The 14,472-nt window shown below is 35.0% G+C and overlaps 2 protein-coding genes across 3 annotated transcripts in view; both read right to left on the reverse strand.

The window, feature by feature from the left end:
* Positions 1-286: 286 nt before the first annotated feature.
* LOC123013237 (protein FAM76A) lies at positions 287-3,105 on the reverse strand. Its single transcript, XM_044411654.1, has 5 exons — positions 1,806-3,105; positions 1,474-1,752; positions 1,236-1,372; positions 941-1,184; positions 287-891 (listed from the first exon to the last, which is right to left on the reverse strand). Exons 1-5 carry the CDS (start codon positions 1,887-1,889, stop codon positions 655-657), a joined length of 981 nt encoding a protein of 326 aa, XP_044267589.1. The 5' UTR covers positions 1,890-3,105; the 3' UTR covers positions 287-654.
* Positions 3,106-3,257: 152 nt separating this feature from the next.
* The window catches only part of LOC123013236, a 21,310-nt gene continuing 10,095 nt past the window's right edge, over positions 3,258-14,472 (reverse strand). For both annotated transcript variants that reach the window (XM_044411653.1, XM_044411652.1), the window contains exons 2-5: positions 10,107-12,558; positions 9,551-9,646; positions 5,270-9,500; positions 3,258-5,125 (exon numbers count right to left, since the gene is read on the reverse strand). In XM_044411653.1, coding sequence (XP_044267588.1) covers positions 3,667-5,125; positions 5,270-9,500; positions 9,551-9,646; positions 10,107-12,540 — 8,220 coding nt within the window. In that variant the 5' untranslated portion in view covers positions 12,541-12,558 and the 3' untranslated portion in view covers positions 3,258-3,666. The remainder of the gene's footprint in view (positions 5,126-5,269; positions 9,501-9,550; positions 9,647-10,106; positions 12,559-14,472) is intronic.

The raw sequence follows: 14,472 nt of genomic DNA on the forward strand, positions 1-14,472 counted from the left end.
TGTTTAAAGGCTTTTAGGAACAAGTCAGTATTACATCCAAAATGGCTTCGAGGACTGCGAATTTACCATTTTTCGTAACTTTTGTGTTTTTCTAACATTTTGTTATGTTCTTTCGGCAATAATTTGCATAACGTAAATAAATCATTTATTATAAAAAATTGTTGTTTGGTTGAGATTATAGCAAAAACCTGTACCATGATTCATAATTTGTGAACAAGAATATCTGTGTATAACATGTACATGGCTTCTAACACAAGGATTATGAGAAATTTGAACCACAATTTTAATAAACTAGTTTATTCAATTAATTAAGACTCACATGGTCGACAATACATAATAACAGACTTAAATTAAATATGTGTGTGCATAATTTAGTTGAATATACAGTGCGTTTTTAAAAATTTTATTCAAGTTAGACGTTTGAATTTCATTTGGCCATTGAGAGAGTCCATTTACAAATTTTGATTTGCGACAAACTTAATGTTTGATAATGCAAAAAAAAACAACTTAATTCGCTTTCTGTAAGGCGGCCTGTAAAGTGTTAATTTTTGTAAACTAATCTGACTCCAATATGACTTCCTAGAAATGAAATTTCTAAAACCGCATTATACATTATTTTACAAACGGTTATAAGTCAAAAAAATCAGTGACCGTTTATTGAAGGCTAGGACTGTCTGTGCCACTACCACTGTTGTTTGAATTTTCGGCCGCCGAAGTGCTAGCAAATTTATTTTTCTTGGCGGTTTTCGATAAACTCGCCACTTCCTTCAAGAGACTCGTGATGCGTTTATTTAACGCTTCAACCTTATCGTCGCATTCTTTCTGGCAATTTTTCATCTTAGTTCTGAGTTCAGATTCGGTTGTGAAATGTTTAGCCTTCAGTTCGGTTATCTAAAATCACAATCTGCAATACATTTGTTAAAAAATAGAGATTTCTAACCATTTTATCTTTATTTAATAATTGCGTATCTTTCATACTGAGCTGTTTTTGTAACGTCGCTATTTTTTCCTTCAACTGAGTCATCGCGACAACATGATCTGAACTGTTCGGATCGAGTTCGGCTCTAATTAAGCCTGGGCTAGCGTTATTGCGGGATACCTTCGTAGGTATTCCGTTGTCGTTGTCTAATGCCGGGAGTTTCGTCACGTCGACTCGATGTGGGCGCTTGTTGTGACTACGTAATCTGAACAAAATTCGTTAAATATGCGAAAATTTGCAAATCAACTAATCTTACTTTCCTTCCTTGTGTTTAGACTTATGTAACTGAGATATTTTCATGTGAGCTCTCCTTTCAGCGTCGCCTTGCTTTGTTTTGGCTAGCGCTCGTTTGAAAGATAAAGTACATAACCAACACAGTAGCTTTCCATCGACCTAAAGAAAAAACACATTACAAAATTCGGTTGGAAACACGTTAATAATAATGCATTTGCAAGATGTGGGTAATTCAGCAATCAAATTAATATTTAGGATACCTTTTTATCGTCGTCGTGTCGATCAAAAGCACATTTCTGTTTGCACTGTTCACAATTGACTGGAGGTCCATACTTAATCTCAGAGTTAGTACATCTTTGACACTTATTTCCTATAAAAGCAGCAATAATATTGCAATATTCACACGCGGTCGGCTTTCCATATGCCTTAACATTTTGTTCACACTTTTTACAAATTGTGCTAGTGCTTCCTTTCGAAGTCTGTTGAAATTCCGAGCGACAGTATGTACATTTCACGACAGGAAATGCCCCTCGACACTCCTAAATGGAAAAAAAGTCTGCGAATCACTTGAAAACCTTTCAGATTGACTTACTTTACACAGTTGTTGTCCTGCTGACAACTCCTCAAATGGATGTCTTGAAAAACAACGAGAACATGCAAACAATGGTGCACTCATTGTTGTTGTGGAAACCTTCTCCTAAAATACCTGGAGACAACCCTTTTCTGATTGTTAGATGTGTTGTATTGACATCAGGTTATCACTAACCTTCCCATCAATGATTTAACCTAACTAGAAGGCCCTGAACGATTTTCCTTTGTTGATTCCTGCGTGTCTTCTGCTTATTGGTTTTGACTAGACAAAAATAATTCGCACTAAACAGTTGATAGCGAGAACATGTAAATCATTGACAAGTACAAACTCCACAAACATACCTTGAACAGGTTATTAATACTATTTCATTTTACTTTGGTAACTAATAATTATTAAAGTGAGGTTTTATCTCGAAATATAATAATCACAAATCGTTCTCACTTTACACTTTTCAGACAAAAACGAACAATGCCTAAAGAATGAAAAATAATTTACTCCAAATGTCTATGCTGCCACCCGTCGAATTCGAAGAAAATTCGTAGAGACATCTGGTGAAATGTCCATGCACCAACATGGCGCAAAATTTAAAAAGAATTCCATGTTTGTCGTAGAATTATGGTCCAATTTCAAGATAGGTCCAAGTCGAAGTCCCATGACAATATCGTAAAGTTTTCTAGAGCCTAATTTAGTATATTTATTGCAAAACCTGTAATAATTTCTGCAGAAATTGAGTGAAATGATTTGTGATACCTTTTCGGTAACTAAAAACCCAAAAAAGCAAAATGAAATTCGAAGTGACTGGAATCTGGGCTATTAAATAATCTAGAAAATAAATAACATTAGAAATGGCAATGGTTCAGAGTTGGACGCTACTGAGTTAAAGATGGTTTCATACAAAATAATCATTATTTTGATATTGGTTCCTAAGCAACAAGTCCTCATCCTTTTCAAATGCTTTGTCGTTAAACTAAAACAGTTAATTATTGTAGAAAAAAAGTCAGTGGCGTGGATTATACACAGATAATAATTTAAGTTATCCCCATACTTTAGAAAATTAATAACTTTTTATGTATTGGATTTCACACATTTCTATAGTATTAACTTCTTTTGTAAACTCCAACCCCAAACTTAATATTCGCAAGTCACTGCATATTAATTTTATTTACAAATATCTAATAATTATAAAACATTTTTGAAATAATATCTTGAAAATACGGCTATAAGGCCGTTTAATTACTCTCTTATGAGATTATAAAAGAGATGGAGCTTTTTAACACATGAAAAATAATTTTAATAAAGAAAATTCTAAGCCGCTCTTTATAGACACAGTACCGTATTAAATTTTATAGTGCTATTTCAACAAAATAATAATACGTTACTTATTGTAACTTCCGAGCAAAATTTAATTAATTGTAAGCAAAAAGTACTCTCGCCTTGACAAAAATGCACATATTTAACACATTCCTTGATTTATTGGTAAAATTTAATTGTTTTAACAAAACCTATATTATGTACATATAAAATTTTCAAAATACAAACAAAAGACTTTTAATGACTTTATGGCAGTGTAAAAATAACCACATTATAAATACTAAACAGAACTCTGGTTAGTACCGTTAAAAAATTAATACGAATTTTTCGGAGAAATTTAATTCACATTTTCTATTTACAAAGCTTCCTTAAATACGTAAAATCTTTTCCAACTACAAATTTATTTACAAATTTGTCGTAATTTTCTAAGACTTTGGATAACTCTGTGTTGAGACTAATGTATTGTAGGTATATATTTAAAATACAATTAATGCCTTCATACACTATCACTGTCCAATTAATTACAATAATATTCACTAATGGCGTTTTATCAACTAAACGTCCTTTTTTTCCCGTGTTCTTTAACACCATCCACCTCGCACTTTTTCCCCTTGGCTTGAGCCAACATGGTGACTAACTTTTTCGGAGAATCACCTACGATCCACCCGTGCTGAACCGGCCTATCTTCATCATCATCAATCTCATCCCTGACTGGTCGAATCACGATCAAATCCCGTTCGTCTTCACTCGAACTCGACCAATGATAAAGCGGATTAACAGCTGCCCTCTTACGACGATTTGAGTTACTTGTTGATGTCTGGACTTTGATCTTCTTATGAATGTGTGGCGCATCTGGTATTCTTTCTACAATTGGTTCGGTTTCCTTAATCGGCTCTTGATTATTCTGAGCGGATTCCACAATCTGGCGTTCGAGTGTGACTTCAAACGATGATTCATCTGAACTCCAATACTCCATTAAAACGTTCTGTTTACCACTGGTACATTTTCTTTGACTTTTCCTGCTCGCTACACCAATGCACTCTCTCAACTCTTGTTCCAAGTTGATACAACTCTCTTCCACGTTGTTGCACTTCTTTTTCGGGCGTTTCTTCGTCGATTTTTGTAATTTAAATTCATCATCGCTCGACTCTGACCCGGTGTGTGTCCGTTTTTTATTCTTTGTTTTGATTTTACGTTTACTTACGGTATTCTTCGATTGATTTTTATCAATATTGGAGCCAGTATATTTACTATTTAACAAACTGTCGAAAGCTAAATTTCTCTCCTCTTCTGTCATTCTTACTTTTCTTTCTATTGGATCAGGACAGCTCAAAACGAAATCCTCGACTAATTTCGAGTTGTCTAGCATTGGAATATTTCTTATGTCTTCATCAATATCTTTTGACTTGACCGCGTTTTTAAATATTCGCCCCATGATCATACACTTCTTTTTTGTGATATTCTGTTGTGTTTTCGATGTCACTGGAAGTTGTTCTGACACCGACGAAGTACTGGAAGAAAATGCATCGAAACTCACAGCATCAATAAAATCTTGACTATCATCATCACTTCCTTTATCAGTCTTTTTACTCTTCTCATAATTATGCCTAAAGCTCCGGAAATCAGGTTTCGTAAAAATATCAGAATTGTCTTGAGTTTCCTCAAAGTCGTAAACGTCATGGATTTTCGAACTCATCGACATATTATTTTGTTTTTTTAAACTCGACAACTTTATTTTCGTTTTGGAAGATTTAAGAGAACACGACTTTTTATTTGATGCATTGGTTAAATCGTCACTGCTTGACGTGAATGTGTTTGCTGACTGACCGGAAATTAAAATTTTGTCGATGTTTAATTCTTCTGTAGGAATGGAAACTTTCAGGCCTTCGAAAACTTTCATCGCACCTTTCGTTAACATCTTCTTTCCATCGGCAATGGAATAATCACTACATTTTTTACCCTTCTCATTTGGCGTCTTAATAGATGATTCATCCAGATTTTCTAAATTTCTGAAAGAAGATTTTTTATTACAATGACGTACTACACAAACAAAATGAAATATTTTTATTGGATTTGAGTTACTTTCTTGTCCTGCAATTGAGTTACAAAGAAATTTTGACTTATTAATGACTAAATATTTCAAAATTTCTTACCTCAATTTTGTATCTCCAGTGAGAACATTAGTTAAATCCTCAAACGAGGAACTTAGTCGGCCCGACTTCAGTTCGTCTTCTTCCCGAAATATAACCTCCTTATCCCTATTGTTATTAAACATTTCCTCAAAAGACAAATTCTTATCATCCCTTTTCGAATTCTTTCTCTTGGAGAAATTACTAGAGCTATTTCTGTCCCAATGTGACGAAATTGTAGCGGAATTGGAATCATCCTGTGAAAATCCATCACCTAACGGTGTCCTCATCCTCGTATTATCCGAATAACATTCGACAAAATCCGCAGTTTCTTTCTGATTATTTTCGACCCAATCACCGCAGCGTTTCGACTCGAGATTGTTTAACTCTTTGCGAAGATTATTCGACTTTTTAGAATACGTCGACACTTCGGAACTGCTCTTCAGTAACGAACAACATTCTAAAAACAATTCCTCATCTCTGTTTAGTACTTTGCGCGATTTCTGTTCGTCGTAATTCCGAAGATTGCTATCTTCGGAGATTTCTTCGTACTGACTCGGCTTCAAGAAACTGTTCTCGAGGGGCTGTTTATGTGTATCATCTTTGCGATTCAAAGAATCGTTTTTTTTTGTGGACGATTCGTTTACTGATTGAGTAGACGAAACGGAAAGTTCATCGATATAACTCAAAGTAGAGCGATTTTCGATTATATTCTCCAGTAGAGTGATCTGTTTTTCGAGAATTGTTCCCGCAGCTTCGTTGTTGATTTCCGGTTCGAAGTAATCCAAATTTTTCACGTAATTCTCCGATTCAAAACTTTTGCGTTCGGCCAAACTCTTGCATCTCCGTACTTCCGGTTGTATTTCACCTTCATTCGACATCATAATATCAGAAAAGCTGTGCGAATTTTCCTCTTTCTTCGATAGCGGTTTATTCAACACATCATTGATTATATCGGCCAGTTTCAAATTCGAGTTGTTTACACTGACTGAGAACGGGGGTGAAAACAACTTCGACTCTTCTAAAATATCGAAAAGATTGACGTTTTTCTCCGGAATCTCCGTTTTTTCACTCTCTGATTTGGCTTTCAAAGCTGCTTCTTTGGCTTCGAGTTCGGACAACTTCGAAATGTGAGTCAACGTGCGTTTGTGTTTGGTTAAACTCTCAACTCGAGAAAAATATTTGTTACAAATTTGACAATAAATGTTGCTTTTGGGATTCAAATCGTTATCTAACGATTCCAAAGCTGATCCGTTTTCTACGTCACTAGTACAAGAAAGTAAATTCGGTTTTTCGATATTCTCAGTCTTGTTCTTGTGTTTACTCCTTCTCGGTTTTTTTCTCGTAACTTTCACTTTATTTTCTTTCGGTTTCAAATCGGTGCAATTTTGAAAACTGGTATTACTCAATGGAAATTTTTCGACACTCGAAACAGCTTGCTCTGATAAATCTTCCTCGATGACGGCCATCGACTTCTCCAAAATATCCTCGAATACATCAAAATTATCATCATTGAAATCGTTAGATATTTCATCGAAACTATTGAAAATCGAATCTGTCGGTTTGGATAAAACGTTATTTTCACTTGGTGTTGCTTTTAACAAATCGAACAATTCATCTCCGGTAAATTTTCTTTCGTTTTGTCCGTTCTTTATTACTTTTTTCGACACTTTTCGATTCTTACGCTTGATTCCAAAAATATCTTTAGTCGTTTCTTTCAGTATTTTTGATATTGTTTTGTCACTATCCAAGTCGTCGAGAAGAGGATCAACCAAATCGACTTCATTGTAAGAAGTGATTTTCTTCGAATTTCGTCTACTTCTTCTCAATTCTTTGGCATTTTCTATTTCAGATTCGTTTTCGTTTTCCTCTTGAAAATTACTTTTAGAATCTTCTGTGGGTTTCACTTCGGAAATTATAGAATCGTTCTTTTTGTTCACATTTTCAAAAAATTCATTTTCAGATAACTCTAATAAAGCTTCGTCGAGGATAGACTCCAGCGCTCTTGCTTTGGCACTTCTTACACTCTTCCTATTTACCGCACTTTCCTTCGATTCTCTATTTTTGTTTACAAATTTATTAGACGTTGATTGCTTTTTCTTAGACTTATTTTTTATCAAAGAATCTTCGACTAGTGCAGCTGAATTCTCTTTACTTTCTGAAGAATCATCCGCTGATAAATTCTCCTCGATATGCAACGATTCGTCAGCATTCACCGTCTCACTTGTGTTTAGAAAATTGGCTTTATTAATTCTCATAACATTCTCGATATTGTTATTAATTAAAAAATTCAGTTTCTCCGAACATCTCTCCAAAGTTATTAAAGTGTTTACTTCTTGTGTTGTTATTTCTGAATCATTTTTCTCACACTTCCGGGGTTTAGACTCCATACTCGTCGGAGACGCCACGTGATTTAAAATTTCGTGTTGTTCGCACAAATTATCATTAATTTCCATGAGTACATCTTTTGTTTTATTTGGATGTACAGTTTCAGTCTTTACTTCTGCTTCTTCTGCCTTTATTTCCTCTTGTTCTTCTGTCTTTACTTCTTCTGCCTTCATTTCTTCCCTCTCTTCTACCTTTACTTCGCTCTTTTCTTCTTCCTCATCTACAGGTTGTGGTTCCTGTACTTCTTCACTTAATTTTGGACAAATATTTTCTTGAATATCTAGAATTTGATAACTGTTTTCTTCTTCCTTCTCTATGGCTGTAATTCCTAGATTACTTTCATCGAAGATACTTGAGTCGGAACTCAGAAGTGTTGAAAGAGGAATTTCATCTTCAGAATCACTATTAACAGTTTTTGTGTTACTGCTAGTGTCTACTGGTTCTGTTAAGGTACTTTCTGGCACTAGTGGGATACACACTGACTCTTCTACATCTACTGCAGGGACAGATTCATTTTCCTCCAAACCTTCACGTTTCTCATTCAAATTCAAAAAAGACTGATCAGCAACTTCATCTTTTGTACTTTTTACATTTTCATTTGAACTTAATTCTCCTAACGGTACTTCTTTATCAAGGCACTCGTACTCCTTCCGCGAGGAATGTAAATCAAAATGTTCATTAAACAACGGAACCTTTAATATAAATTCAGATTTTTCGGTTGTTGAATCTCCCAATTTACTCTCTTGAGATTCATTAAATAAATCCTTTGTTGCCAAATTTTCAAAATTTTGACCCAGTTTGCTTGTCAGCATCGCGATGCAATCGTTCAAACCTCTTATAGGTTTTCTGAGTTTTCTTTTCGACTTTGGTGGATTAATAGTTTGAGTAACCACTGGAACATCTGACTGAACTTCATTCAATTTTTCATCTTTTTCTGCATTTAAAATGGTCGTTTCTAATGTTGCATTGTTTTCAGTTTGTTCTATTTGCGGTAACTCATCTTTTGCTTCTTCAGGCGGATCAGGAATTTTTTTCGGAACAATTCTTTCAAAAAAATGTTTCATATCACGTTGAGTGTTATTTTCGTGTTGTGTAGAAGATTCGTCTGGTGTATCAAACTCGCTTGCGTTATTTCGCAATCTTCTAGTTTTAACCGTAGTTTTTTCGTTATTCTTCTCGGAAACTTTCCTTTTACGGAGATTCAATTTTGTACCACCTGTTTCGTTAACATCCGCCTTGGGCTTTTTTTTGACTTGATTTTTTAACGGCGATTCGTCCAAAGATTTACGCTTTATGGCTGGATTTTCACCGTTTTTCTTCTTTTTCACAGGAAAAAAACGTTTAATGTTCATTTTGTCTCCATTAAATTGCACACGTTTCTCAATTCTTGGCGATGATCGTTTCAATTTCGTTTCTTCCTTTGGACCCTTTTCTTCAATGTTTAAATTTGTTTTTGTGATCTTTTTAGGAAGTTGTTCTTCCGATTGTTGTGAAGTCTCGTCGTTGGTTTTATTAGTTTGAGGACTACATTTCTTCTTTTCGCTGTTTATTGTGCGATTGTATTTCCGCCTCGCAATTAACGACGAATTCGTTTCCAAAATTCTACTCGTGAGAACTTTATTTAAACTTCTTAACGAACGCCTGTGGTGGTTTGGTTGATTTTTGTTAGTTTTCTCATAGTCGGGTTTTGTAGTTTTTAGTTCTTTCGTTTTCCCGTGAATTAGTTTTCCGCATTTGAACTTTGTTTGGTTTGTCGGTTTTATATGTTTGGTTCTGGTAGAGGTATTAAAACCATCCTTAAGACACATAACTTTTCGAGTAGCTCTTTTCGGAGGTAAATTTGCCAACATACGTTTAATTGTGTCAGCTGTAACAAATTTTTCCAATATAAAAATTTAATATGAAACAGCGTTTTACCATCGCTTGGTTTCTGGCGCGGTATGTCAAACGATTTCTTGTATATTTTTTTCTCAGAAGGCTCGGTTTTTTGTGTATATATTCTCTTGATTAAACCTATAAAAACAACAAAAATTAACCAAAAGCGATATTTTACAAGTGTACAGTACGCACAGACACTTTTTTTAAGCTAAAAAAGGCGTTTTTTAATTATTAAACTTCACTTCATAAGTGAAACGGAAAAGTTTTCATCGTTTCATTGTTCAAGAATAACACAATTACATAATTGTGATTTGGAAGATTGTTAATGCCACAAAGTTATTATTCTTTAAAAGCGGTCACATTTTAAGAGATTTTCTAATAACGAACTGTTTTTTTACGAAAAACTAAGAGTTTAATAGAAACTGCTCTCACCACAGAGTAATTGTTACAGATACACGTCAACGTAGAATAATTCTGTTCACGCTAGCGTAAGTTTTGTTCAGTAGTTATTTTTAGACGGCAAAGATAGTCCAATTCGCACACATATCAATCAAAGGTTAAAAAAACTGAATTTGTAAAACTAAAACTGAAATACCTCTCCTTTTCCTCCTGGACTTGGCCCCGAACGGTCTATACTTGCACTTCTTCCTCGCCAACATCCAAGTCCAATCACCCCCACACTCGAGTATATGGCGATGTAATTCCCCCAAACTATTACACTGTTTCCCACATTTCGTACACAAGCGTGCATCACTCCTTTTCCACACTTTACACTGAACCAAATTCTCCAAAACTCCTACTTTACCCAACACTGGTATACTCAAGTGTCTGTAAAGTTCACTCTGATTCCCCACGAATTCGTAATGCTGCATCCAAATGTACTGATGAGAAGCACTTTTGTGTTCCAAGAACTGTTTGATATTTTGAAGTTTGAGACCACAAGCGGCGCAAACGTAAATCCGTGACCTGGCCCATTCGCCGGTCAATTCCACCTTCTCGTTTTTGCCTCTAACTGTATTACTTGGAAGTTCGAAGTTTTCAGTCTCTTGCGACGAACATATCAGAGCGATTTTGTCCGATTTATCAATCTCATTGTCGGAAAGTGAACCTACACGAGGTCTCAAATTTAGATAACTTGGAATTTCGGGAATATTTTGATCTAAATCGGTGGTATTGTTTGGAGTACGTGTTTGGACCGAGGGGTACGACTCCTTGGCAAGTTCAAACACCTTGTTTAGAATGTCGTTTAAAATTTCCCCGATTTCGGCAAAATTGTCATCCTCTGTGACCCCAGTTTGGTCATTTAATTTGTCTAAAGCTGCTTTCTTACTCGCTTCTTCTCTCAGATCTTCAAAAGGCCCTCGTCGGTCCAAAATTCGGTTCAGTTCTTCTCGTCTCATGATACTTTTATATTCTTCACCAGTGAAATAATCAAGAATCTCTTTTGGACTTTTCTTATCATTTAAAATCTTCTGCTGTCGGTTTTTAATAACGTACTGGGTCCACATGTCCAACTTGCTCAAATCTCGATTCTCCTTGTGCTCCAAGATGCTCGCTTGGTATTTTCTCCGAGTGAAATATTTGTAATGGACTTCGTCTTTCTTCACTTGAGCTTTCTTCTTGGAAGGTTTCGACCCGTATTCAATTTGTGATTCGGGATCATCACCGAATTGATTTGATAATAATGTTGTGGTGGGTGCTATGGCATTTATCGACAATTCGCAACCGTAACTTTCCGAATTTACATTGTGTACTTCTTGGGGAATGTTTGAAATCTTTTCAAAATTCGATATTCGGCTTTCGGATTCTTCATTCTTGAATAATTTACCATCAATATGATGCAGTAAGTTCTCCTGGATGTTGCATTTGATTCTGTTGAAAAACGCCTTATCGAATACATCATCAAAAGTGAGAGAACTTATTTTTAAGTTATCTATAGAATGATCGGTGATTTTTTTCACTTGGTAAAAATGATCAAATTCGGGATAAGGGTTCACGTGACTTGGGAGCGCTTTTGCAGATTTCTCACTTATTTGCTCTTGCCTATCATTCTTCTTCTTCTCGATTACATCTTTTCGTTTTTTCTTCGTCTCACCTAGCTTGGCTTGTAATCTTTTGCTTCTCTTTATAATCATTCTTGAACTTTTTACGGTCAATTTTCTACTTCGGAGATTTTTTACATTTGTGGATTTATTGGTATCTTCATTGGACCCGACAACAGTAACTTTATTTTCATTTCTCGTCCTTTGTTTCCTTCGAGTGATCTTCACAGGAACTTCTTCCTGAACTTCTAAAGGTTTAGCACTTGTTTCATTTAAATGAGATACAGAATCGTTAAGATCGGAAGTTTCTTCATTTTTGGGTACGAAATTGTGATGGCTAATATTATGTTCGAGAAGATGCGCCGAATTGAGAAATCTCTCTTCGCACAATAAACAACCGAAATATTTATTAGAGTGACTCTCGATCAAATGCTTGAAAAGATCTTTCAAGGTGTGTTCAGTCGAACCAAATTTATCACAATAATTGCACAACGTATTTGTCAGAAAATTCTGATGCTTTCTTAAACTCACACGTCTTAATTGTTTAAAAGAATGGCACCTTTCGACATGTTTTTGTCTTAGATTAACATTAACAAATGTCCGTTCACAAAACAGACACAGAACTTTTCGTGTAGTTTTAATTTTTGAACAAGTATACTTAGGTAAGATTTGTTGTACTTTTTCTAGTGGAACACTACAAAATAAACTTTTCCTTGATTCGTTGGCTTCTGTTTTATCCGTTACAGCAGCTTTAGGTGTCTCAAACTCAGTCTGCGATGGTACAGGCTCGACAGCGAATGACTTGCAAAGCTGCCTTCCATGGATTGTTTCCGAAAAATCATTTTTGGATTGCGTTGCACCACTCGCTGTGAGAGGACTTGTCGACTGGTTGTTGGTGTGCAAGCCATGGGCTTGCATACAACTAGCTTTCGTGTTTCCATCTTGTTCAGAACCAAAAGAACTGCTGTTTACCATAGTGAAGTCCATATACAGCTGCTTGTTTATCTGCGAAAAATAACTAAAATTAAAATTGAATTGAAATTTAAAATGTTAGAAGTTTTCCGAAATTATGTTGCATGGAAAACCAATCAAGATTGACTCACTCCATTCCAACTGAACAGTCATCAACAATACGCTCAAGTATACCTACACCTCCTGCCATTTCAATCGTCACACTAGCAATTTAATGTGTTTTTAGAGATCACAAATATTTGATTTCTGGGTAAAAGAAGAATCTGTGTAACAACTGGACCCTACTGTTTTTATATTTTTTGCGCGATTAGACTCTATTCGATTGTTTACTACGTCTGTTTCCAAAACAGTAAGTTCTATTTACTCGTTGCTATCCCAAACTCGGTGGTAAGTATTTTGTTTATTGCTGCTAAGTCGGTAAGCATTCAAAAATGTTGTAGAACGCCAAAATACTTTCTAGAACATTTTTTTAGATATTTTGTTTAAAAAAAAACCAACAAAAATCAATCGCGCAAAAAATGTCATGAGCATCACGAACGTTAAGGACTTACCGTTTTTAATGCTTAAATATACTATTGCGGTTTTGGATCCATTTCGGAAAGTTGAGGCCATTTAAGAAAAATTGTTAAATGACAAATCTAAATGTCAAATATAAATATGAAAATTTATTGCATGTAAAATGCTAAAACACTGCGTTTTGTTTTAAATTAAGACGCGATAATGATTTATTCTTATTAAAATACTAAAGGTTTGAATTTTTAACATTCCTACGATAGCGCTATCTAACGGAAACACTTTGAGTTGGTCCACAAAGGTCATCGCCGACTCCATTCATACTAGCGTATACGGCCTTTCCATAAGCCCTAAAAATATGTTTTTGAACAATTTATAATCGTTCCTCATGTGGCGCCACTAACGGTGAATTTTTAAACCAATTTTTTTTTAAAACGTCAAAAGTGGGTGTCATATGTCAAATCTTAATTCTCAATTAAGAAAATGTTAAACCAAAAGAAGCACGGATCTCGGAAAAGAATAAAGAATTGGCACTGAATTTGTGTTCTGTGGAAAAGAAGTTTAACACATGTGAAACGGCTTGACGGTACTGTTTGCCAATTTTAACATTATGTATTTAAACCTCTACCTGTTGTTAAACTTTTCCAGAATTCATTATTTATACTCTGGTTGCTCCAAAAACTTTGCCTATGAGGAAAATGACGAAAGTGGAGATCGCAGGGATTGCTGTGGGGCTGGAGTGTTATTACGGTTGCATCAGTGCTACGTGCTACAATTGAATATTCCATTTTATACCCTGGTTCATACCATTCTCGATTACTAACAGAAAAACGTCGCGCAGAACAGTACATCAAATTGTAACAGTACTACAAAGCACAGGTTTTTATCAAGCCAATGAAATTCAGTAGAAATGGTTTACGGGTTATGATCTTTTGCGAATTGTAGCCAGAATTAAAAGTAAAAGTTAAATGATATTTGGAAATAAAAGCCATTCTCCAACATCCGTTTGTTATCGTGGTAGAACATTCTTGGTCAAAAAAGAAAGGTTTTAATCAGTGAAAAGTTTGCGACTCAATTAAATAAAGATTACTGTTGAAATGTCGCCAATAAATGAACACCTTGCATGTTGTGTAATATAACTAGGATCCAAATTTTGGGCTTGGGTTTGCTTAAATAAATTGCAGCAATGGGTGCCTGAAAATTGGATGCTGATGTTCAAATTTGGAGATTTTTGACWAATCTCATAGCTAATTTTAAGTAAAAACAGGTTATTTAATCTGGACTTAATCCAACGCTTTTTTTCTAAATTTGAATAAAAAAACTCAAGTCAATTTGAAGATGCAATTTGTTACAAATATGGTATAATTGTTTTTGAAAGAGGTTTACATGAATGCAACTTATAGAAACCAACTGCAATCTTAATCTCAATAAAAA

Source organism: Tribolium madens, unplaced genomic scaffold, assembly GCF_015345945.1.
Source record: "Tribolium madens isolate multiple individuals breed KSU strain unplaced genomic scaffold, Tmad_KSU_1.1 Scaffold_96;HRSCAF=242;Tcas5.2_LG5, whole genome shotgun sequence".
Lineage (NCBI taxonomy): Eukaryota > Metazoa > Arthropoda > Insecta > Coleoptera > Tenebrionidae > Tribolium > Tribolium madens.

Bases quoted from the DNA above. Each gene is read 5' to 3' on its own strand.
- LOC123013237 (XM_044411654.1), bottom strand. From the start codon at position 1,889: ATGAGTGCACCATTGTTTGCATGTTCTCGTTGTTTTTCAAGACATCCA. The intron at 1,185-1,235 runs GTAAGATTAGTT...AATTTTGTTCAG, and splicing joins TCTAAACACAAGGAAGGAAA to ATTACGTAGTCACAACAAGC. The intron at 892-940 runs GTTAGAAATCTC...TTGTGATTTTAG, and splicing joins TATTAAATAAAGATAAAATG to ATAACCGAACTGAAGGCTAA.